The 27,384-nt window shown below is 46.6% G+C and overlaps 1 protein-coding gene across 3 annotated transcripts in view; it reads right to left on the bottom strand.

The window, feature by feature from the left end:
• Positions 1-27,384, bottom strand: part of DTNB (dystrobrevin beta) — a 261,550-nt gene that overhangs the window by 211,757 nt on the left and 22,409 nt on the right. For all 3 annotated transcript variants that reach the window (XM_063441890.1, XM_063441891.1, XM_063441892.1), the window contains exons 4-6: positions 22,514-22,599; positions 7,315-7,469; positions 1,435-1,540 (exon numbers count right to left, since the gene is read on the bottom strand). In XM_063441890.1, the coding sequence (XP_063297960.1) occupies positions 1,435-1,540; positions 7,315-7,469; positions 22,514-22,599 (347 nt within the window). The remainder of the gene's footprint in view (positions 1-1,434; positions 1,541-7,314; positions 7,470-22,513; positions 22,600-27,384) is intronic.

Genomic DNA, 27,384 nt, shown 5'->3' with positions numbered 1-27,384 from the left:
CCATTGATTGTACAGTCAAAAAATTGCCACACAAGATCTCACATCTGCCAGTCAGGTCAGGTTACATTATATGTACAGTAAAGGGACCTGTCTTATGGATTGAATAATGCCTATAAACATATAGAAATAAACATCCAATCAGGGGAAGTAAACCCCAATCAGGATGTATACAATAAGACAGTATCTTGGCTCGAATGGCAAAATTAACAAGGTGAAAATAAAGTGGCCGTTCATGTTCATATCAAAAGTGTCATATTTACATATCTACAAATTTACAAATAGTACGGTAGGGAGCTTAGAAAGGAAGAGTTCATTAGTGTTTAAGTCCCTTTAATAGAGAGAGTATTACAAAAAAGCTGAAAAAGAGAATCCCTCATTTAACCCTGCTGGGGATAACGTATTTAGTTTGTAAATCCAATACGATTCGCTCGGCCGTAGTTTTCGGTCCCAATTTCCTTTACGTGGAGGTTGGGGAACTGATTCAATACCCATGAATCTAATTTTAGTAGCAGAATTAGAATGGTGAGTTTTTAGATGTCGTGAAATTGGTGTCTCTAATGGTCTCCTTACGGAATTAACATGTTTTCTTATACGAAGCTTGAAGGGGCGAAACGCTTTGCCTACGTACTTCAAACCACATGAACATAACAGGAGGTACACTAGCCCTTCGGTACGGCAGTTAAAGAAAGATTTTGCTAAAAATTCCTCACTTTCACTGCGGTCTGTGAAAGACTCGGTCTGTTTAGCAATATGGGGACATGCACTACAGTGGCCACACTTGTATGTACCCCCGGGTAGATATTGTTTGAGGGGTTTATTCAAGGGGGACAAATAGCTAGGGACTAGCATGTCTTTCAAATTTCTGTCTTATTATTTATAAAACACTAACAATACATGGACAAACAAGCTGCTGCAACAAGACAGGCTTGGCAGACACGGCGTCCATTCTAAGGGGATTGTAAGCTGCTTACCTACTATTCCAGCATGCCAATAACTTTTTGTTAGAATGAAGCGTTTGTTTGGTTTAAGTACTGTACAGCGCAGCAAAATATGTCGGCGCTATTTAAATATTTGGAATTAGGAATGGGGTAAAACGGCACAAGAGGTAAGATGCATTAAATGACAATAAACTCTTAATTGTTAGATGATAGTAAGAGGCTGCAGAATTCATTACAGACAGTAGTGGAGTGAGCGACCATTCAATCAGAAATAGAAGAGAGACAGCTGGAGACCCAATACAAGAGGGAACGAGAGAGAACACGACAAAACAGACAGATCTCTGTGTCATCAATAAATATGTATGGATTTGCTTACCAAGGATGGAAGCATTGATTGACAACAGTACAGAAATCATAACAGAACTTTGGGCAACATCAACACAAAGGAATGATGGAGGAGAGAATTAATATTCATTAAAACAGGGAGCACACTCACCGTTTTCCACGTGGGCGAGCCGATGCATGAGAGGTAACCAGACAAGGCACTGGGGAGGGGGATCAGCCATCACGGTGTCTAAAAACATGTTTAGTGCTATTTTCTTCTGCAAAACAAAACCGTCAAATAATAGGCACTTTGCGTTGAACAAAAACAATTATATTTTGTCAGGGCTGGGAGTATGTGGGGTGATGTATAGGTTAAAGGGACACAATAGTCACCAAAACAACTTCATCTTAAGGAAGCAGTTTGGGTGTTTATAATAGATGATGCCCCTGTAGTCTCACTGCTCAATTCTCTGCCGTTTAGGAGTTAAATCACTTTGTTTATGCAGCCCTGGACACACCTCCCTGCATGTGACTTAGACAGCCTTCCTAAACACTTCCTGTAAAGAGTCATCTAATGTTTACACTTCCTTTATTATAAATTCTGTTTAATTTAAAATGTCTTATCCCCTGCTCTATTAATAGCTTGCAAGACCCTGCAAGAGACACCTGTGTGAGATTAAAGTTTAGTTAACAGAGCAGAAGATAACAGCTTCTAAAGTAAGTTAATATTTGGTTGCAAATGAAACCATTTTTTCCATGCAGGTTGTGCCAGTCATAGCCAAAGGAGGATTGCGTGAAGAGAAACAAAATGTATTAAACTAAATGGCAGAGAATTAGGTAGTGAGACTGCAGAGGCATGATCTGTAGACCAACACTGCTTCATTAAGCATGTATCTCTTTAAAGGACAACTATAGGCACCCAGACCACTTCAGCTCAATGAAGTGGTCTGAGTGCCAGGTCCCACTAGTTTTAACCCTGCAGCTGAAAACATAGCAGTTTACATTGAGGGTTAATCCAGCCTCTAGTGGCTGTTTCATTGACAGCCACAAGTGGCGCTTCCGCGATTCTCAGTGTGAAAATCACAGCGAGCAGACGCTGGATGTCCATAGGAAAGCATTAAGTGTTATAGTGTTCCTTTAAGTAATCATAGTATAGCAGGGCTGCTGTATGTGACTCAGGTTAAGTAATGATAGTATAGCAGGGCTGCTGTATGTGGCTCAGGTTAAGTAATGATAGTATAGCAGGGCTGCTGTATGTGGCTCAGGTTAAGTAATGATAGTATAGCAGGGCTGCTGCATGTGGCTCAGGTTAAGTAATGATAGTATAGCAGGGCTGCTGTATGTGGCTCAGGTTAAGTAATGATAGTATAGCAGGGCTGCTGTATGTGACTCAGATTAAGTAATGATAGTATAGCAGGGCTGCTGTATGTGGCTCAGGTTAAGTAATGATAGTATAGCAGGGCTGCTGTATGTGGCTCAGGTTAAGTAATGATAGTATAGCAGGGCTGCTGTATGTGACTCAGGTTAGGTAATGATAGTATAGCAGGGCTGCTGTATGTGGCTCAGGTTAAGTAATGATAGTATAGCAGGGCTGCTGTATGTGGCTCAGGTTAAGTAATGATAGTATAGCAGGGCTGCTGTATGTGACTCAGGTTAAGTAATGATAGTATAGCAGGGCTGCTGTATGTGACTCAGGTTAAGTAATGATAGTATAGCATGGCTGCTGTATGTGGCTCAGGTTAAGTAATGATAGTATAGCATGGCTGCTGTATGTGACTCAGGTTAAGTAATGATAGTATAGCAGGGCTGCTGTATGTGGCTCAGGTTAAGTAATGATAGTATAGCAGGGCTGCTGTATGTGACTCAGGTTAAGTAATGATAGTATAGCAGGGCTGCTGTATGTGACTCAGGTTAAGTAATGATAGTATAGCAGGGCTGCTGTATGTGACTCAGGTTAAGTAATGATAGTATAGCAGGGCTGCTGTATGTGGCTCAGGTTAAGTAATGATAGTATAGCAGGGCTGCTGTATGTGACTCAGGTTAAGTAATGATAGTATAGCAGGGCTGCTGTATGTGGCTCAGGTTAAGTAATGATAGTATAGCAGGGCTGCTGTATGTGGCTCAGGTTAAGTAATGATAGTATAGCAGGGCTGCTGTATGTGGCTCAGGTTAAGTAATGATAGTATAGCAGGGCTGCTGTATGTGACTCAGGTTAAGTAATGATAGTATAGCAGGGCTGCTGTATGTGACTCAGGTTAAGTAATGATAGTATAGCAGGGCTGCTGTATGTGGCTCAGGTTAAGTAATGATAGTATAGCAGGGCTGCTGTATGTGACTCAGGTTAAGTAATGATAGTATAGCAGGGTTGCTGTATGTGACTCAGGTTAAGTAATGATAGTATAGCAGGGCTGCTGTATGTGACTCAGGTTAAGTAATGATAGTATAGCAGGGCTGCTGTATGTGACTCAGGTTAAGTAATGATAGTATAGCAGGGCTGCTGTATGTGACTCAGGTTAAGTAATGATAGTATAGCAGGGCTGCTGTATGTGGCTCAGGTTAAGTAATGATAGTATAGCAGGGCTGCTGTATGTGGCTCAGGTTAAGTAATGATAGTATAGCAGGGCTGCTGTATGTGGCTCAGGTTAAGTAATGATAGTATAGCAGGGTTGCTGTATGTGGCTCAGGTTAAGTAATGATAGTATAGCAGGGCTGCTGTATGTGACTCAGGTTAAGTAATGATAGTATAGCAGGGCTGCTGTATGTGACTCAGGTTAAGTAATGATAGTATAGCAGGGCTGCTGTATGTGACTCAGGTTAAGTAATGATAGTATAGCAGGGCTGCTGTATGTGACTCAGGTTAAGTAATGATAGTATAGCAGGGCTGCTGTATGTGACTCAGGTTAAGTAATGATAGTATAGCAGGGCTGCTGTATGTGACTCAGGTTAAGTAATGATAGTATAGCAGGGCTGCTGTATGTGGCTCAGGTTAAGTAATGATAGTATAGCAGGGCTGCTGTATGTGGCTCAGGTTAAGTAATGATAGTATAGCAGGGCTGCTGTATGTGGCTCAGGTTAAGTAATGATAGTATAGCAGGGCTGCTGTATGTGACTCAGGTTAAGTAATGATAGTATAGCAGGGCTGCTGTATGTAGCTCAGGTTAAGTAATGATAGTATAGCAGGGTTGCTGTATGTGGCTCAGGTTAAGTAATGATAGTATAGCAGGGCTGCTGTATGTTACTCAGGTTAAGTAATGATAGTATAGCAGGGCTGCTGTATGTGGCTCAGGTTAAGTAATGATAGTATAGCAGGGCTGCTGTATGTGACTCAGGTTAAGTAATGATAGTATAGCAGGGCTGCTGTATGTGACTCAGGTTAAGTAATGATAGTATAGCAGGGCTGCTGTATGTGACTCAGGTTAAGTAATGATAGTATAGCAGGGCTGCTGTATGTGGCTCAGGTTAAGTAATGATAGTATAGCATGGCTGCTGTATGTGACTCAGGTTAAGTAATGATAGTATAGCAGGGCTGCTGTATGTGGCTCAGGTTAAGTAATGATAGTATAGCAGGGCTGCTGTATGTGGCTCAGGTTAAGTAATGATAGTATAGCAGGGCTGCTGTATGTGGCTCAGGTTAAGTAATGATAGTATAGCAGGGCTGCTGTATGTGGCTCAGGTTAAGTAATGATAGTATAGCAGGGCTGCTGTATGTGGCTCAGGTTAAGTAATGATAGTATAGCATGGCTGCTGTATGTGACTCAGGTTAAGTAATGATAGTATAGCATGGCTGCTGTATGTGACTCAGGTTAAGTAATGATAGTATAGCAGGGCTGCTGTATGTGGCTCAGGTTAAGTAATGATAGTATAGCAGGGCTGCTGTATGTGGCTCAGGTTAAGTAATGATAGTATAGCAGGGCTGCTGTATGTGACTCAGGTTAAGTAATGATAGTATAGCAGGGCTGCTGTATGTGGCTCAGGTTAAGTAATGATAGTATAGCATGGCTGCTGTATGTGACTCAGGTTAAGTAATGATAGTATAGCAGGGCTGCTGTATGTGGCTCAGGTTAAGTAATGATAGTATAGCAGGGCTGCTGTATGTGGCTCAGGTTAAGTAATGATAGTATAGCAGGGCTGCTGTATGTGGCTCAGGTTAAGTAATGATAGTATAGCAGGGCTGCTGTATGTGACTCATGTTAAGTAATGATAGTATAGCAGGGCTGCTGTATGTGACTCAGGTTAAGTAATGATAGTATAGCAGGGCTGCTGTATGTGGCTCAGGTTAAGTAATGATAGTATAGCAGGGCTGCTGTATGTGACTCAGGTTAAGTAGTGATAGTATAGCAGGGCTGCTGTATGTGGCTCAGGTTAAGTAATGATAGTATAGCAGGGCTGCTGTATGTGACTCAGGTTAAGTAATGATAGTATAGCAGGGCTGCTGTATGTGACTCAGATTAAGTAATGATAGTATAGCAGGGCTGCTGTATGTGGCTCAGGTTAAGTAATGATAGTATAGCAGGGCTGCTGTATGTGGCTCAGGTTAAGTAATGATAGTATAGCAGGGCTGCTGTATGTGACTCAGGTTAAGTAATGATAGTATAGCATGGCTGCTGTATGTGACTCAGGTTAAGTAATGATAGTATAGCAGGGCTGCTGTATGTGACTCAGGTTAAGTAATGATAGTATAGCAGGGCTGCTGTATGTGACTCAGGTTAAGTAATGATAGTATAGAAGGGCTGCTGTATGTGGCTCAGGTTAAGTAATGATAGTATAGCAGGGCTGCTGTATGTGGCTCAGGTTAAGTAATGATAGTATAGCAGGGCTGCTGTATGTGACTCAGATTAAGTAATGATAGTATAGCAGGGCTGCTGTATGTGGCTCAGGTTAAGTAATGATAGTATAGCAGGGCTGCTGTATGTGGCTCAGGTTAAGTAATGATAGTATAGCAGGGCTGCTGTATGTGGCTCAGGTTAAGTAATGATAGTATAGCAGGGCTGCTGTATGTGGCTCAGGTTAAGTAATGATAGTATAGAAGGGCTGCTGTATGTGACTCAGGTTAAGTAATGATAGTATAGCAGGGCTGCTGTATGTGACTCAGGTTAAGTAATGATAGTATAGCAGGGCTGCTGTATGTGACTCAGGTTAAGTAATGATAGTATAGCAGGGCTGCTGTATGTGGCTCAGGTTAAGTAATGATAGTATAGCATGGCTGCTGTATGTGACTCAGGTTAAGTAATGATAGTATAGCAGGGCTGCTGTATGTGACTCAGGTTAAGTAATGATAGTATAGCAGGGCTGCTGTATGTGGCTCAGGTTAAGTAATGATAGTATAGCAGGGCTGCTGTATGTGACTCAGGTTAAGTAATGATAGTATAGCAGGGCTGCTGTATGTGACTCAGGTTAAGTAATGATAGTATAGCAGGGCTGCTGTATGTGACTCAGGTTAAGTAATGATAGTATAGCAGGGTTGCTGTATGTGACTCAGGTTAAGTAATGATAGTATAGCAGGGCTGCTGTATGTGACTCAGGTTAAGTAATGATAGTATAGCAGGGCTGCTGTATGTGGCTCAGGTTAAGTAATGATAGTATAGCAGGGCTGCTGTATGTGGCTCAGGTTAAGTAATGATAGTATAGCAGGGCTGCTGTATGTGGCTCAGGTTAAGTAATGATAGTATAGCAGGGCTGCTGTATGTGGCTCAGGTTAAGTAATGATAGTATAGCAGGGCTGCTGTATGTGGCTCAGGTTAAGTAATGATAGTATAGCAGGGCTGCTGTATGTGGCTCAGGTTAAGTAATGATAGTATAGCAGGGCTGCTGTATGTGGCTCAGGTTAAGTAATGATAGTATAGCAGGGCTGCTGTATGTGGCTCAGGTTAAGTAATGATAGTATAGCAGGGCTGCTGTATGTGACTCAGGTTAAGTAATGATAGTATAGCAGGGCTGCTGTATGTGGCTCAGGTTAAGTAATGATAGTATAGCAGGGCTGCTGTATGTGGCTCAGGTTAAGTAATGATAGTATAGCAGGGATGCTGCTCGATACTGTTCACAGTGTATCTACCTGTGGTGGGAAACACGTCCGCGCTGAGTGCTCTGTGTACCCAAACGAAGGCCCCTCAAATACAGTCGTTGGCAACTTGAGAACCTCCCTCAGGAACTGGTCAAACTTGGCAGATACCATTAACCCACTAGAGTCTGACACCTGGGAGAAAATATCTACAAAATATATAGAAATAATTAACAGCAACACAAGGCACACAGAAAGCATGAAGAGGACATTGCAACATTCACAAATATGTATACATTTCCGTTTCTTCTATAACCAGACATATTTATCAATGTTACAAGATACTCTAACGTAGCAATAGGATGCAACTATATTGTGCTAAATGAGATACAATACAAGGATCTAGTTACTGTGTGACTTTCTATAAACTAAAACACTATCGGGTTAGTGAAAAGGAATTAGTTTTTGCCCATTAAAAGTAGAAGTCACAAAGATGTTCTGAGCGCACTTAGAAACATAGAAACATAGATTGTGACGGCAGATAAGAACCATTCGGCCCATCTAGTCTGCCCAGTTTTCTAAATACTTTCATTAGTCCCTGGCCTTATCTTATAGTTAGGATAGCCTTATGCCTATCCCACGCATGCTTAAACTCCTTTACTGTGTTAACCTCTACCACTTCAGCTGGAAGGCTATTCCATGCATCCACTACCCTCTCAGTAAAGTAATACTTCCTGATATTATTTTTAAACCTTTGTCCCTCTAATTTAAGACTATGTCCTCTTGTTGTGGTAGATTTTCTTCTTTTAAATATAGTCTCCTCCTTTACTGTGTTGATTCCCTTTATGTATTTAAATGTTTCTATCATATCCCCCCTGTCTCGTCTTTCCTCCAAGCTATACATGTTAAGATCCTTTAACCTTTCCTGGTAAGTTTTATCCTGCAATCCATGAACCAGTTTAGTAGCCCTTCTTTGAACTCTCTCTAAGGTATCAATATCCTTCTGAAGATACGGTCTCCAGTACTGTGTACAGTACTCCAAGTGAGGTCTCACCAGTGTTCTGTACAATGGCATGAGCACTTCCTTCTTTCTACTGCTAATACCTCTCCCTATACAACCCAGCATTCTGCTAGCATTTCCTGCTGCTCTATTACATTGTCTGCCTACCTTTAAGTCATCAGAAATAATCACCCCTAAATCCCTTTCCTCAGATGTTGAGGTTAGGACTCTATCAAATATTCTGTACTCTGCCCTTGGGTTTTTACGTCCAAGATGCATTATCTTGCACTTATCCACATTAAATGTCAGTTGCCACAACTCTGACCATTTTTCTAGTCTACCTAAATCATTTTCCATTTGGCTTATCCCTCCTGGAACATCAACCCTGTTACATATCTTAGTATCATCCGCAAAAAGACACACCTTACCATCAAGACCTTCTGCAATATCACTAATAAAAATATTAAAGAGAATGGGTCCAAGTACAGATCCCTGAGGTACCCCACTGGTGACAAGCCCAAGCTTCGAATATACTCCATTGACTACAACCCTCTGTTGCCTGTCACTCAGCCACTGCCTTACCCATTCAACAATATTGGAATCCAAACTCAAAGATTGTAGTTTGTTGATAAGCCTTCTATGTGCAACAGTGTCAAAAGCCTTACTGAAATTGAGGTAAGCAATGTCTACTGCACCACCCTGATCTATAATTTTAGTTACCCAATCAAAAAAATCAATAAGATTAGTTTGGCATGATCTCCCTGAAGTAAACCCATGTTGTCTCTGATCTTGAAATCCGTGTGTTTTTAGATGTTCAACAATCCTATCCTTTAACATGGTTTCCATCACTTTCCCCACTACTGAAGTTAGGCTTACTGGCCTATAGTTGCCCGACTCCTCCCTATTACCTTTCTTGTGAATGGGCACAACATTCGCTAACTTCCAATCTTCTGGGACTACTCCTGTTATCAATGATTGGTTAAATAAATCTGTTAATGGTTTTGCTAGTACACCACTAAGCTCTTTTAATAGCTTTGGGTGTATTCCATCAGGTCCCATTGACTTATTTGTCTTTACTTTTGACAGTTGAAATAGAACCTCTTCCTCTGTAAACTCACATGTAATAAATGACTCATTTATCCTTTTTCTTAACTGAGGTCCCTTTCCTTCATTTTCATCTGTAAATACCGAACAAAAATATTCATTGAGGCAGTCAGCTAGACCTTTATCCTCATCTACATACCTTCCTTCTTTTGTTTTTAATCTAACTAATCCTTGTTTTACTTTTCTTTTCTCATTTATGTATCTAAAAAAGGTTTTGTCCCCCTTTTTTACTGACTGTGCTATTTTCTCTTCTGTGTGTGATTTGGAAGCTCTTATAACTTGCTTAGCCTCTTTCTGCCTAATCTTATAGGTCATTCTGTCTTCCTCACTCTGGTTTTTTTTATAATTACTAAATGCTAACTTTTTGTTTTTTACTATTTTGGCTACATCTGTGGAGTACCACAGTGGTTTCTTGAATTTTTTGCTTTTACTGACAAGCCTAATGCAATTTTCTGTTGCCTTCAGTAGTGCAACTTTTAAATAATCCCATTTCTTTTGGACTCCATTTAAATTGCTCCAGTCTGATAATGACTCCTTTACACATATTCTAATTTTGGAAAAGTCTGTTTTTCTAAAGTCTAAAACTTTTGTTTTTGTGTGGTGTGACTCAGTCACTGTTCTTATATTAAACCACACTGACTGATGATCACTGGATCCTAAACTTTCACCTACAGTAATATCTGATACCAAATCTCCATTTGTTAACACTAAATCTAGTATGGCCTCTTTACGAGTTGGCTCCTCAACGACTTGTTTTAGAGACAATCCCAGTAGGGAGTTTAGAATATGTGTGCTCCTGGCACAAGTAGCTTTTTTTGTTTTCCAATTTATATCAGGAAGATTAAAGTCACCCATGATGATAACTTCCCCCTTCATTGTCATTTTAGCTATTTCTTCAACTAGTAGATTATCTAACTCTTCAATTTGTCCTGGGGGCCTATAAATCACACCTACACGAGTTACTGTGTGATTACCAAATTCTAACGTAGCCCAAACTGACTCTATGTTCGCCTCACTAACCTTTATTAGGCTAGATTTTATGCTATTCTTTACATACAGGGCCACCCCTCCCCCTTTCTTGCCTTCCCTGTCTTTTCTATATAAAGAGTACCCTGGTATTGCTATGTCCCAGTCATTTTTCTCATTATACCATGTCTCAGTAACAGCGACTAAATCTACACTATCAGTTGCCATTATTGCCACAAGTTCATGGATCTTATTCCCTAAACTGCGAGCATTTGTAGACATGACTCTAAGCTTATCATTTTTTAACACACTTGCTACAGGCACCTTCTGTCCTTGTTTTGGGGGACAATTGGATTGATGTTTTATCACCCTTTTGCCCCCCCCTCCTAGTTTAAATACATCCTAGCAAAACCTCTGAACTGCTCACTGAGAACATTTGTTCCCTTTTGAGAAAGATGCAAACCATCTTTTTTGTACAGTTTATTTCCATTCCAAACAGAGCTACCATGAGCAATAAAGCCAAATCCTTGCTCCCGACACCATTCACCAAGCCACAAGTTAAAGTCCCTAATACGCATCCGCCTGTCATTCTGAGTGTTATGCACAGGCAGGACTTCAGAGAATGACAGTGTGGAAGCAACCTGCCGTATATCATTGGCAAAAACACTAAAAACTTCCTTAACCTCTGAAACCTCATTGCAAGCCAAGTCATTTGTCCCTAAATGGACAAGTACATCCAATTCCCCTTCCTGCTTTGCTTGCTTAACAATATTACCGATACGTCTCCTGTCTCTGTGAGCAGTAGCTCCGGGAAGACACCTCACAAGACCACCATTGTCCATCTCCACACCTCTTATGATGGAATCCCCCACCAACAACTGCTTTCTATTAGGCCTCACCAAGCCTCTCTGCACAACACCACTAGCCTCAGTGCCTCTCTGCACAACACCACTAGCCTCAATGCCTCTCTTCACAACACCACTAGCCTCAGTGCCTCTCTTCACAACACCACTAGCCTCAGTGCCTCTCTTCACAACACCACTAGCCTCAGTGCCTCTCTGCACAACACCACTAGCCTCAGTGCCTCTCTGCACAACACCACTATCCTCAGTGCCTCTCTGCACAACACCACTAGCCTCAGTGCCTCTCTGCACAACATCACTAGCCTCAGTGCCTCTCTGCACAACACCACTAGCCTCAGTGCCTCTCTGCACAACACCACTAGCCTCAGTGCCTCTCTGCACAACACCACTAGCCTCAGTGCCTCTCTGCACAACACCACTAGCCTCAGTGCCTCTCTGCACAACACCACTAGCCTCAGTGCCTCTCTGCACAACACCACTAGCCTCAGTGCCTCTCTGCACAACACCACTAGCCTCAGTGCCTCTCTGCACAACACCACTAGCCTCAGTGCCTCTCTGCACAACACCACTAGCCTCAGTGCCTCTCTGCACAACACCACTAGCCTCAGTGCCTCTCTTCACAACACCACTAGCCTCAGTGCCTCTCTGCACAACACCACTAGCCTCAGTGCCTCTCTGCACAACACCACTAGCCTCAGTGCCTCTCTGCACAACACCACTAGCCTCAGTGCCTCTCTGCACAACACCACTAGCCTCAGTGCCTCTCTCCACGACACCACTACACTCTGAAAGTGCAGAAAATGAATTATGTAGAGCAACAGACTGTGCAATATGCCTTTTATCCACAACTCCAAGTCTACCAGATCCTACAGTAATCCATCTGCCATTCCTAGTATGTCTCTGCGGCAGTGGCTTTGCAGCAGTTCCAGCCTGAGTTTGTTTACCAGATAATTTACAAATCTCAGACTTCAAAAATACAATCTCCTGCCGCAAAATAGAGAACTGTCTACAGATTAGACAACAACCAAACCTCCAAAAAGTGGAACGTGAAACAAATGCAAAGCAACTATTACACTGAACTAAGTCTGCCATTCCAATGAGGTGAATAATTGAAATCAAACAAACCTTAACTTTTTATTTATCCTCCTGAATACCTCGGATTACCTCCAGCTTATCTCCAGAATATCTCCAACCACACACACACTTAGAAGCAACACTCTCCAGAATATCTCCAACCACACACACACTTAGAAGCAACACTCTCCAGAATATCTCCAACCACACACACACTTAGAAGCAACACTTAGATGAAGCAACCAAGCTATAATAGCCAAGCTAATGACAACTACCCTTATATACTCCTAAAATCACCTCCCACTAGGAATGTTTAACACCTGGGTAGGCCTCTGCTTATTAGCAAACAATAGCTAATTTAAATAGCAATCAATAGCAAGTAGCTACCTAATCCAATCAAATGCCTTATAATTACCAACAGGAAATCAAACCTTGTGCAGTCAGTAACCTTTTCCTACAGATGAATCTTACCTGTAACAGTAAAAAAGAACTCTTAGCACAGCTCTTAGACAGTTGAAGCTTCTGTAAAACTCTCCAGAATATCTCCAACCACACACACACTTAGAAGCAACACTTAGATGAAGCAACCAACCATTATATCAGTGTCGGCCCCACCAGTGCCCCCACAGACACTTCCTGAAACATGAGGCACAGAGCGGAGATAAGAATGTCCATGTTCTAGAGCTGGACTAGCGAAGGACGGATGGTAAAAGGTCGGACAGGGCATCTCAATAATTAGAACCGCTCAAACATATCATGATCTGCCCAAATACCTATCAAATAGCCTGGCATGGCAGCTCATGGCAGCTCAATCACCCCAGTCTCTGCCCACTCAGCACTAGAAGACTCCTGCTATAAAATACACCATTATATCAGACTCAGCCCCACCAGTGCCCCCACATACAGTCAGCATGAACCAGAGGGGGCTGGGCCACTAATAAAACACCATTATATCAGACTCGGCCCCACCAGTGCCCCCACATACAGTCAGCATGAACCAGAGGGGGCTCGGCCACTAATAAAACACCATTATATCAGACTCTGCCCCACCAGTGCCCCCACATACACAGCCAGCATAGACCAGAGGGGGGTGGGCCACTAATAAAACACCATTATATCAGACTCGGCCCCACCAGTGCCCCCACATACAGTCAGCATGAACCAGAGGGGGCTGGGCCACTAATAAAACACCATTATATCAGACTCGGCCCCACCAGTGCCCCCACATACAGTCAGCATGAACCAGAGGGGGCTGGGCCACTAATAAAACACCATTATATCAGACTCTGCCCCACCAGTGCCCCCACATACAGTCAGCATGAACCAGAGGGGGCTGGGCCACTAATAAAACACCATTATATCAGACTCGGCCCCACCAGTGCCCCCACAGACACAGCCAGTATGGACCAGAGGGGGCTGGGCCACTAATAAAACACCATTATATCAGACTCGGCCCCACCAGTGCCCCCACAGACACAGCCAGTATGGACCAGAGGGGGCTGGGCCACTAATAAAACACCATTATATCAGACTCGGCCCCACCAGTGCCCCCACATACAGTCAGCATGGACCAGAGGGGGCTGGGCCACTAATAAAACACCATTATATCAGACTCGGCCCCACCAGTGCCCCTGCATACAGTCAGCATGAACCAGAGGGGGCTCGGCCACTAATAAAACACCATTATATCAAGCTCGGCCCCACCAGTGCCCCACAGACACAGTCAGCATGAACCAGAGGGGGCTGGGCCACTAATAAAACACCATTATATCAGACTCGGTCCCACCAGTGCCCCTGCATACAGTCAGCATGAACCACAGGGGGCTCGGCCACTAATAAAACACCATTATATCAAGCTCGGCCCCACCAGTGCCCCACAGACACAGTCAGCATGAACCAGAGGGGGCTGGGCCACTAATAAAACACCATTATATCAGTGTCGGCCCCACCAGTGCCCCCACAGACACAGCCAGTATGAACCCGAGGGGGCTCGGCCACTAATAAAACACCATTATATCAGACTCTGCCCCACCAGTGCCCCCACATACAGTCAGCATGAACCAAAGGGGGCTGGGCCACTAATAAAACACCAATATATCAGACTCGGCCGCACCAGTGCCCCCACAGACATAGCCAGCATAGACCAGAGGGGGGTGGGCCACTAATAAAACACCATTATATCAGACTCTGCCCCACCAGTGCCCCCACAGACACAGCCAGCATAGACCAGAGGGGGGTGGGCCACTAATAAAACACCATTATATCAGACTTGGCCCCACCAGTGCCCCACAGACACAGCCAGTATGGACCAGAAGGGGCTGAGCCACTAATAAAACACCATTATATCAGACCCGGCCCCACCAGTGCCCCACAGACACAGCCAGCATAGACCAGAGGGGGCTGGGCCACTAATAAAACACCATTATATCAGACTTGGCCCCACCAGTGCCCCACAGACACAGCCAGCATAGACCAGAGGGGGCTGGGCCACTAATAAAACACCATTATTTTAGACCCGGCCCCACCAGTGCCCCACAGACACAGCCAGTATAGACCAGAGGGGGCTGGGCCACTAATTAAACACCATTATATCAGACTCGGCCCCACCAGTGCCCCACAGACACAGCCAGCATAGACCAGAGGGGGCTGGGCCACTAATAAAACTCCATTATATCAGACCCGGCCCCACCAGTGCCCCCACAGACACAGTCAGCATGAACCAGAGGGGGCTCGGCCACTAATAAAACACCATTATATCAGACCCGGCCCCACCAGTGCCCCACAGACACAGCCAGTATAGACCAGAGGGGGCTGGGCCACTAATAAAACACCATTATATCAGACTTGGCCCCACCAGTGCCCCACAGACACAGCCAGCATAGACCAGAGGGGGCTGGGCCACTAATAAAACTCCATTATATCAGACCCGGCCCCACCAGTGCCCCCACAGACACAGTCAGCATGAACCAGAGGGGGCTCGGACACTAATAAAACACCATTATATCAGACTCGGCCCCACCAGTGCCCCACAGACACAGCCAGCATAGACCAGAGGGGGCTGGGCCACTAATAAAACACCATTATATCAGACTTGGCCCCACCAGTGCCCCACAGACACAGCCAGCATGGACCAGAGGGGGCTGGGCCACTAATAAAACACCATTATATCAGACTCGGCCCCACCAGTGCCCCACAGACACAGCCAGTATAGACCAGAGGGGGCTGGGCCACTAATAAAACACCATTATATCAGACTCGGCCCCACCAGTGCCCCACAGACACAGCCAGCATGGACCAGAGGGGGCTGGGCCACTAATAAAACACCATTATATCAGACTTGGCCCCACCAGTGCCCCACAGACACAGCCAGCATGGACCAGAGGGGGCTGGGCCACTAATAAAACTCCATTATATCAGACCCGGCCCCACCAGTGCCCCCACAGACACAGTCAGCATGAACCAGAGGGGGCTCGGCCACTAATAAAACACCATTATATCAGACCCGGCCCCACCAGTGCCCCACAGACACAGCCAGTATAGACCAGAGGGGGCTCGGCCACTAATAAAACACCATTATATCAGACTCGGCCCCACCAGTGCCCCACAGACACAGCCAGCATGGACCAGAGGGGGCTGGGCCACTAATAAAACACCATTATATCAGACTCGGCCCCACCAGTGCCCCACAGACACAGCCAGTATAGACCAGAGGGGGCTGGGCCACTAATAAAACACCATTATATCAGACTTGGCCCCACCAGTGCCCCACAGACACAGCCAGTATGGACCAGAGGGGGCTGGACAACACCATTATATCAGACTCGGCCCCACCAGTGCCCCACAGACACAGCCAGTATGGACCAGAGGGGGCTGGACCACTAATAAAACTCCATTATATCAGACTCGGCCCCACCAGTGCCCCACAGACACAGCCAGCATGGACCAGAGGGGGCTCGGCCACTAATAAAACACCATTATATCAGACCCGGCCCCACCAGTGCCCCACAGACACAGCCAGTATAGACCAGAGGGGGCTGGGCCACTAATAAAACACCATTATATCAGACTCGGCCCCACCAGTGCCCCACAGACACAGCCAGTATAGACCAGAGGGGGCTGGGCCACTAATAAAACTCCATTATATCAGACTCGGCCCCACCAGTGCCCCCACAGACACAGCCAGCATGAACCAGAGGGGGCTCGGCCACTAATAAAACACCATTATATCAGACTCGGCCCCACCAGTGCCCCACAGACACAGCCAGTATAGACCAGAGGGGGCTGGGCCACTAATAAAACACCATTATATCAGACTCGGCCCCACCAGTGCCCCACAGACACAGCCAGCATGGACCAGAGGGGGCTGGGCCACTAATAAAACACCATTATATCAGACTTGGCCCCACCAGTGCCCCACAGACACAGCCAGCATGGACCAGAGGGGGCTGGGCCACTAATAAAACTCCATTATATCAGACCCGGCCCCACCAGTGCCCCCACAGACACAGTCAGCATGAACCAGAGGGGGCTCGGCCACTAATAAAACACCATTATATCAGACCCGGCCCCACCAGTGCCCCACAGACACAGCTTGCATGAACCAGAGGGGGCTGGGCCACAAATAAAACACCATTATATCAGACCCGGCCCCACCAGTGCCCCACAGACACAGCCAGTATAGACCAGAGGGGGCTCGGCCACTAATTAAACACCATTATATCAGACTCGGCCCCACCAGTGCCCCACAGACACAGCCAGTATAGACCAGAGGGGGCTGGGCCACTAATAAAACACCATTATATCAGACTCGGCCCCACCAGTGCCCCACAGACACAGCCAGCATGGACCAGAGGGGGCTGGGCCACTAATAAAACACCATTATATCAGACTCGGCCCCACCAGTGCCCCACAGACACAGCCAGTATAGACCAGAGGGGGCTGGGCCACTAATAAAACACCATTATATCAGACTTGGCCCCACCAGTGCCCCACAGACACAGCCAGTATGGACCAGAGGGGGCTGGACAACACCATTATATCAGACTCGGCCCCACCAGTGCCCCACAGACACAGCCAGTATGGACCAGAGGGGGCTGGACCACTAATAAAACTCCATTATATCAGACTCGGCCCCACCAGTGCCCCACAGACACAGCCAGTATAGACCAGAGGGGGCTGGGCCACTAATAAAACACCATTATATCAGACCCGGCCCCACCAGTGCCCCAGACACAGCCAGTATAGACCAGAGGAGGCTGGGCCACTAATAAAACACCATTATATCAGACTCGGCCCCACCAGTGCCCCACAGACACAGCCAGTATGGACCAGAGGGGGCTGGGCCACTAATAAAACACCATTATATCAGACTCGGCCCCACCAGTGCCCCCACATACAGTCAGCATGAACCAAAGGGGGCTGGGCCACTAATAAAACACCATTATATCAGACTCGGCCCCACCAGTGCCCCACAGACACAGCCAGTATGGACCAGAGGGGGCTGGACCACTAATAAAACACCATTATATCAGACTCGGCCCCACCAGTGCCCCCACAGACACAGCCAGTATGGACCAGAGGGGGCTGGGCCACTAATAAAACACCATTATATCAGACTCTGCCCCACCAGTGCCCCCACAGACACAGCCAGTATGGACCAGAGGGGGCTGAGCCACTAATAAAACACCATTATATCAGACTCGGCCCCACCAGTGCCCCACAGACACAGCTTGCATGGACCAGAGGGGGCTCGGCCACTTATAAAACACCATTATATCAGACTTGGCCCCACCAGTGCCCCACAGACACAGCCAGCATGGACCAGAGGGGGCTGAGCCACTAATAAAACACCATTATATCAGACTCGGCCCTACCAGTGCCCCCACATACAGTCAGCATGAACCAGAGGGGGCTCGGCCACTAATAAAACACCATTATATCAGACCCGGCCCCACCAGTGCCCCACAGACACAGCCAGCATAGACCAGAGGGGGCTGGGCCACTAATAAAACTCCATTATATCAGACCCGGCCCCACCAGTGCCCCCACAGACACAGTCAGCATGAACCAGAGGGGGCTCGGCCACTAATAAAACACCATTATATCAGACCCGGCCCCACCAGTGCCCCACAGACACAGCCAGTATAGACCAGAGGAGGCTGGGCCACTAATAAAACACCATTATATCAGACTCGGCCCCACCAGTGCCCCACAGACACAGCCAGTATGGACCAGAGGGGGCTGGGCCACTAATAAAACACCATTATATCAGACTCGGCCCCACCAGTGCCCCCACATACAGTCAGCATGAACCAAAGGGGGCTGGGCCACTAATAAAACACCATTATATCAGACTCGGCCCCACCAGTGCCCCCACAGACACAGACAGTATGGACCAGAGGGGGCTGGACCACTAATAAAACACCATTATATCAGACTCGGCCCCACCAGTGCCCCACAGACACAGCCAGTATAGACCAGAGGGGGCTGGGCCACTAATAAAACACCATTATATCAGACCCGGCCCCACCAGTGCCCCACAGACACAGCTTGCATGAACCAGAGGGGGCTGGGCCACTAATAAAACACCATTATATCAGACTCGGCCCCACCAGTGCCCCACAGACACAGCCAGTATAGACCGGTGGGGCTGGGCCACTAATAAAACACCATTATATCAGACTCGGCCCCACCAGTGCCCCACAGACACAGCCAGCATGGACCAGAGGGGGCTGGGCCACTAATAAAACACCATTATATCAGACTTGGCCCCACCAGTGCCCCACAGACACAGCCAGCATAGACCAGAGGGGGCTGGGCCACTAATAAAACTCCATTATATCAGACCCGGCCCCACCAGTGCCCCCACAGACACAGCCAGTATGGACCAGAGGGGGCTGGACCACTAATAAAACACCATTATATCAGACTTGGCCCCACCAGTGCCCCACAGACACAGCCAGTATGGACCAGAGGGGGCTGGACCACTAATAAAACTCCATTATATCAGCATGAACCAGAGGGGGCTCGGCCACTAATAAAACACCATTATATCAGACCCGGCCCCACCAGTGCCCCACAGACACAGCCAGTATAGACCAGAAGGGGCTGGGCCACTAATAAAACTCCATTATATCAGACCCGGCCCCACCAGTGCCCCCACAGACACAGTCAACATGAACCAGAGGGGGCTCGGCCACTAATAAAACACCATTATATCAGACCCGGCCCCACCAGTGCCCCACAGACACAGCTTGCATGAACCAGAGGGGGCTGGGCCACTAATAAAACACCATTATATCAGACCCGGCCCCACCAGTGCCCCAGACACAGCCAGTATAGACCAGAGGAGGCTGGGCCACTAATAAAACACCATTATATCAGACTCGGCCCCACCAGTGCCCCACAGACACAGCCAGTATGGACCAGAGGGGGCTGGGCCACTAATAAAACACCATTATATCAGACTCGGCCCCACCAGTGCCCCCACATACAGTCAGCATGAACCAAAGGGGGCTGGGCCACTAATAAAACACCATTATATCAGACTCGGCCCCACCAGTGCCCCACAGACACAGCCAGTATGGACCAGAGGGGGCTGGACCACTAATAAAACACCATTATATCAGACTCGGCCCCACCAGTGCCCCCACAGACACAGCCAGTATGGACCAGAGGGGGCTGGGCCACTAATAAAACACCATTATATCAGACTCTGCCCCACCAGTGCCCCCACAGACACAGCCAGTATGGACCAGAGGGGGCTGAGCCACTAATAAAACACCATTATATCAGACTCGGCCCCACCAGTGCCCCACAGACACAGCTTGCATGGACCAGAGGGGGCTCGGCCACTTATAAAACACCATTATATCAGACTTGGCCCCACCAGTGCCCCACAGACACAGCCAGCATGGACCAGAGGGGGCTGAGCCACTAATAAAACACCATTATATCAGACTCGGCCCTACCAGTGCCCCCACATACAGTCAGCATGAACCAGAGGGGGCTCGGCCACTAATAAAACACCATTATATCAGACTCGGCCCTACCAGTGCCCCCACAGACACAGCTTGCATGGACTAGTGGGCAGTGCAGCCCCCAAGCCACTTCAGCCACAGCCGTTTCTGCTCAATCAGAGGAGACTAATGACCTACAGACACAGCTAACCTAAAACAGTGGCTAATCCAGCTCGTGTTATGCCTCAGCAGTAAACACTCAGGAGGACACGGCTAGCGTGGACTAGTGGGCAGGGCAGCCATCAGGCAACTTCACGGCCACGCAGCATGAACAGACTGGTATTCCGAGGCCACAAATAGCGTGGACTGTATCTTTATCACAACCAAGCTTTAAAGAAATTACCGTATATACTCGAGTATAAGCCGACCCGAATAAAGGCCGAGGCCCCTAATTTTACCCCAAAAAACTGGGAAAACATATTGACTCGAGTATAAGACTAGGGTGGGAAATGCAGCAGCTACTGGTAAATTTCTAAATAAAATTAGATCCTAAAAAAAATTATATTAATTGAATATTTATTTACAGTGTGTGTATATAATGAATGCAGTGTGTGCGTATGAGTGCAGTGTGTATGAGTGAAGTTTGTATGAGTGCAGTGTGTGTGTATGAGTGCGTGAGTGCAGTGTGTGTTTGTATGAGTGCAGTGTGTGTATGAGTGCATTGCGTGTGTGTATATATTAATTGAATATTTATTTACAGTGTGTGTATATAATGAATGCAGTGTGTGCATATGAATGCAGTGTGTGCGTATGAATGCAGTGTGTGCGTATGAGTGCAGTGCGTGCGTATGAGTGCAGTGCGTGTATGAGTGCAGTGTGTGTGTGTATGAGTGCAGTGTGTGTGTGTGTATGAGTGCAGTGTGTGTGTATGAGTGCAGTGTGTGTGTGTGCAGTGTGTGTATGTATGAGTGCAGTGTGTGTGTGTATGAATGCAGTGTGTGTGTGTGCAGTGTGTGTATATGAATGAAGTGTGAGTGTGTGTGATGCAGTGTGTGTTTGTGTATGTGTTGGTGGGGGTGGGTATTTTGATTGTTATATTATTAATTATTTTATTAATTATTATTTTATTTTTTAATATTATTTTTTTTTTTTTATTATTATGATTTTTTTTTTCGTCCCCCCTCCCTGCTTGCTAGCTGGCCAGGGAGGGGGGCTCTTACTCCCTGGTGGTCCAGTGGCATTGGCAGTTCAGTGGGGGGGAGAGTGGGGCTGGCAGAGCTGTAACTTACCTCTCCTGCAGCTCCTGTCAGCTCCCTCCTCCTCCGCGCCGTCCGTTCAGCTTTTCTGTCAGCTCCCACTGTAAGTCTCGCGAGAGCCGCGGTTCTCGCGAGACTTACACTGGGAGCTGACCGAGGTGCTGAACGGACGGCGCGGAGGAGGAGGGAGCTGACAGGAGCTGCAGGAGAGGTAAGTTACAGCTCTGACAGCCCCCACAGCCACTGTCTGTATTATGGCAATGTAAATTGCCATAATACAGACTATTGACTCGAGTATAAGCCGAGTTGGGGTTTTTCAGCACAAAAAATGTGCTGAAAAACTCGGCTTATACTCGAGTATATACGGTAATCATTTATATCACTCATTCTGACAGCCATTCCCTAATCGCTTAAAACACAGGGTCTCCAGTAGCTACAGAGCGTCTTCTCACTCTATGTTACATGCGTGTTCCAAGCACATTATAACACGTGCAGGGTTAGAGCACAGCTCGTTCATATTGACGAGCCCACGTAACTCAGTGATTGTCAGTAAATAAAGTTTGATGACGCAGGTTAAAAGGTTACTTCCTCGAGGTAATGGCTACTTCCTCCCGGTGTCAGAGTGAGGTTAGTACACTGTAAATCTAATTCACACATTCCCACACACCAACCTGACCACAGTTTGTCCAGCAGAGGGCGCTAGCTGATTGAAACTGTTCTGGAGTCTATTGGAAGCAAATAAGAGACCAGTTTAGAGACAGGGCACTCTGATAGGGGGGAAGGATTCCGGCGTTATAATAACGCAAGGTATACCCAGAAATCACTGGGGCTGAAACATTGTCGCTGGTTTTAATTTGCATTCTATTTACCACTTTACCGTTTCAAGGAATGGTATAGCACATTCATATCAGACAATACACAGTAAATCAAGCACTCATTTAATATCCACCTTATTACGTAATAAACGGGCCAATCAATGTCAGCGCGTTCTAGTACAGCAGCTACAATGCCAATTTCAGAAAGGGTACTCACATCGAAGTTTGTCCAGGATTTTCCCTCCGCACATGGTGGCCAAGATCGCCTTGACGGAGAAAACGGTCAGCTTCCCTTGGCCTTCGCTGGAACACAACAATGGATTTTACTGTAAAAGCCACCGAATTGCAAACACACTCATCAAGTAGAATATCTGAATTGGTCTATCGCAGGGAACATTCCCAAGCAATCATTCACATACATCAAAATCTGCTTTAACCAGATCTCACCCACCATAGCATTATTTATTACTATGGGAGACACAATGTACATTCACACACAACGCCATGCTTTAATCGGCAATGGCTGCCTGTAGTGGAGATCCCACTTATTTCAATAAGGACACGTTCAGTACTGGAGTAACCGCTCTAGCGCTACTGTCCCTTTAGACTCTCAGACAACAAAAAACAATGTCAGACGGGAAAACCAATGTGGGACGGGAAAACCAATGTTGGACGGGAAAACCAATGTGGGACGGGAAAACCAAATTGGACGGGAAAACCAATGTGGGACGGGAAAACCAATGTTGGACGGGAAAACCAATGTTGGACGGGAAAACCAATGTGGGACGGGAAAACCAATGTGGGACGGGAAAACCAATGTTGGACGGGAAAACCAATGTTGGACGGGAAAACCAATGTGGGACGGGAAAACCAATGTGGGACGGGAAAACCAATGTGGGACGGGAAAACCAATGTGGGACGGGAAAACCAATGTGGGACGGGAAAACCAATGTGAGACGGGAAAACCAATGTGGGACGGGAAAACCAATGTGAGACGGGAAAACCAATGTGAGACGGGAAAACCAATGTCAGGCGGGAAAACCAATGTGGGACGGAAAAACCAATGTCATGCTATAATCGCCAATGGCTGCCTGCAGTGGAGATCCCACTTATTTCAATAAGGACACGCTCAGTACTGGAGTAACCGCTTTAGCGCTACTGTCCCTTTAGACTCTCAGACAACAAAAAACAATGTCAGACGGGAAAACCAATGTGGCACGGTAAAAATAATGTCAGATGGGAAAACCAATGTCAGGTGGGAAAACCAATGTTGGACGGGAAAACCAATGTCAGATGGTAAAACCAATGTGGGACGGGAAAACCAATGTGGGACGGGAAAACCAATGTGGGACGGGAAAACCAATGTGGGACGGGAAAACCAATGTGAGACGGGAAAACCAATGTCAGGCGGGAAAACCAACGTGGGGCGGGAAAACCAACGTGAGACGGGAAAACCAATGTGAGACGGAAAACCAATGTCAGGCGGGAAAACCAACGTGGGGCGGGAAAACCAACGTGAGACGGGAAAACCAATGTGAGACGGGAAAACCAATGTCAGGCGGGAAAACCAACGTGGGACGGGAAAACCAATGTGAGACGGGAAAACCAATGTCAGGCGGGAAAACCAATGTCAAGCGGGAAAACCAATGTCAGGTGGGAAAACCAACGTGGGACGGGAAAACCAATGTCAGGCGGGAAAACCAATGTGGCACAGTAAAACCAATGTGAGACGGGAAAACCAATGTGGGACGGGAAAACCAATGTCAGACTGGAAAACCAATGTGGGACAGGAAAACCCAATGTCAGGCCAGAAATCCCAATGTTGGATGGGAAAGACGCGTGCTCAGTTTATTAATGTTTTAAAAGTCATCCAATTATCTACGTAGACGGATTCTACCATAGAGAAAATGTAAGCATTCCATAATTAAAGCATAGATTGATTTTAGTGTAAAAGGTTTATGCACTAAGGTGAGAATTGAAAGTGATTTCAAAACAGCTGAACTGGAAAAGTTCTCTAAGTCAGCTCTGCCCTTAAATCTGAAATTCACTTTGAAATCTCACTGTAGTAAATAAGCCTGTAATTCCCTGTTCTAATGAGAATTAAGTGTTGCCACCAGCAGTAATTAATGGCAATAATCCCCCAGAATGCAATGCTTCTCTGTAATTAGCCGCTAGCACAGCAGTCTCACCATTAACCTAAAAAACACGAACTGTATTTTATTAGGAGGAAATTACATCAGATCCCTGTTCATGGCCAAGAAAAACCACCGCCTCACTCTGCATTTTGTGAGCCTCTCCCATGCACCCCAGAGAAAGTGTCCTTCCAAATTGTAAGCATCTATTCTGAGTCCTGGCCTGCTTTAGCCAACAACAGAGCATCTAATGCCTAAAAGAACACTAGAGAATTTAAACGTATTTCTATCGCTACACAGTTCCCCTGACAATTTAGAGTCCGCTCTCCCCCCGTAAAGATTTAAAAGGTGGTTTCACTCCGTCTCTTAGGCTGAGATCATCAAGATCAGCCATAAGGAAGCATTGGCGGGCTAGTGTGTATGCGCAGCAATTCACTGTGCTAATCACATACTGCTTTATAAGCTGCATTGTCTCACAGGAAGTGCCTCTAGTAGCTCTCAGGAAGATGGTCACTAGAGGTGTATTTCACATGGACATCTTTTAGTCGTCCTTTAATCTACAATCAAGCAGCAGAGTCCGCTCTAACACTGGGAGGAGGCTAATGGAGACGTGTCGCTGAATATATATTCTTATATTTTATATTACAATTGTAGATTGGTTCATGGAGCTATTAATAAAACGGAAGAATCACTGACCAAGCTAAAGGCCCTCTTAATGGAGAAAGCAAGCAGTGACAATGAACAGTGATGGTTTTATCTCGGTGGGTATGAAAATGGAAGGCGGCCTACTATATTTAGAGTTGGGGGTGGAGAGAGCCCAGTTTGAATAGTTTGTAAGGTAGAAGGGAGATAGGGTTAACTCCATGGACGCCATGTCTGCCTGTAACTGGCTACAATAAAAAACATTACAGCACAATGTGATTTCTAATAAACACTCGTTTATTTTATATTGATTTGCCCGTACTGCTGTCAGGATTTCCCACATAAGATCCATTTACGAAACAGCCTGCATTTCCCATTAGACTCTCCTAACTTGTCAAACCTTTAATAAGTCTCCTAAAACTAGCTTCTCCGGATGGAGAACAGCCGCCTGGGGTCACTTTCAATCCTGAATGAGGTCTCGTCTCCTGTTCTAAGTTAGGACTCCGTTTAACGTTTCTGGATAAACTTTAGAAATGGCCACAATCTGTTAGAAAAACTGCTCAAAATGCTTATCTCCAGAACTCCCCATTAAAGCGGCACTGTCATGCCGAATCCCGTTTTTTTTTTACCCCCCTCCCGCCTCCACTACATCCAATCGACCCCCTAGTCACCCCCTAATGCCCCTGAGCCCCCCATATTACCTATTTTTTATCTTTATTTTCTGGCGCCGCCATCTTTGTGTGGGTAGGTGAAGTCCCTGTGGGACACGTCATCTACCCACACTACACAGACTGTAAGATTCCCGCACATGCCAAGTGAAACACCTGGACATGCGAACGGGAATTTCATCTATTCATTCATTCATCAGACAGACGAATGAATGAATAGAAAAAATCAGATGAACAAACTAACACTGAGTATCACTGAGTATCACTGAGTAACACTGAGTATCACTGAGTATCACTGAGTATCACTGTGTATCACTGAGTATCACTGAGTATCACTGAGTAACACTGAGTATCACTGAGTATCACTGAGTATCACTGAGTATCAGTGTTCGTTTGTTCGTTCAGTTTATTACAAGGAGGGAGCTACCGGCGTGCAGCTCCCTCCTTGTAATATGTAACTATAGAAGCGGCAGGGAGCAGAGCTCCCCACCACTTCATAAGCCCCCCCAGGTCCCCCTCTCACTCTATGGGGGTCAATATGACCCCCATAATAGCACAAGGGAGATTAAAATCTCCCCAATGCCCCTACTCGCTATACCGCGAGTAGGGGCATGTCCACTAAACAGTGTCCTCCCCCCTGGCCCCCACCCCTGCGCGGTGGGTGGGGGCCCTAATAAAACAATAAGGGGGGGGACCTACTGTCCTCCCCCCCTGGCCCCCACCCCCTACATCCAATCACAGTGATCTGTGTAATTTTACAAGCGTGGGAAAGTTCTTTTGAATTTTCCCACGCTGTGTAAAATGACACAGAGCACTCTGATTGGTTTAAACCAACCAATCAGTGTGTTCTAAGCCTAATTGCAGGGCGGGGCAAGGCTTTATAAGCCTTGACCCGCCCTGCGGAGCTCAGTACGCGGCGTGCCCTCCATGGGTGAACATGGATTCATTTTTGTTTGCGCTCGTTTTTTTTTGGTTTTTTTTAAAGTGCGATGGGTATGATGGATTTTTATTTGGCCTTTTGGGGGGCTGAAGAAAGAAGAATTTAGAAAAAAGAAGACGTCAAATGGTAAGTTTAATTCTTTTTTTTTTACAGGTTAGTTATTTTATTCCCCCCTCACTATTTTTAGGGTAAGGGGGGTAGGTAGGGGATAGAATGTTTTGGGTGGGGGGGGGCGGTGACTAGGGGCTTGGGACCCCTAGTCACCTTGATGGGGGGGGGGTTCATTTAGGGCCCCCACCCACCGCGCAGGGGTGGGGGCCAGGGGGGGAGGACAGTAGGTCCCCCCCCCATATTGTTTTATTAGGGCCCCCACCCACCGCTCAGGGGTGGGGGCCAGGGGGGGAGGGCAGTAGGTCCCCCCCCTTATTGTTTTATTAGGGCCCCCACCCACCGCGCAGGGGTGGGGGCCAGGGGGGGAGGGCAGTAGGTCCCCCCCCCCTTATTGTTTTATTAGGGCCCCCACCCACCGCGCAGGGGTGGGGGCCGGGGGGGAGAACAATAGGTCCCCCCCTTATTGTTTTATTAGGGCCCCCACCCACCGCGCAGGGGTGGGGGCCAGGGGGGGGAGGACAATAGGTCCCCCCCCTTATTGTTTTATCAGGGCCCCCACCCACCGCTCAGGGGTGGGGGCCAGGGGGGGAGGACA

This window comes from Pelobates fuscus, chromosome 2 (genome assembly GCF_036172605.1).
Source record: "Pelobates fuscus isolate aPelFus1 chromosome 2, aPelFus1.pri, whole genome shotgun sequence".
In the NCBI taxonomy this organism is placed as follows: Eukaryota; Metazoa; Chordata; class Amphibia; order Anura; family Pelobatidae; genus Pelobates; species Pelobates fuscus.
Note: the sequence above shows the minus strand (reverse complement) of the source record. Positions and strands in the feature narration are given on the sequence as shown.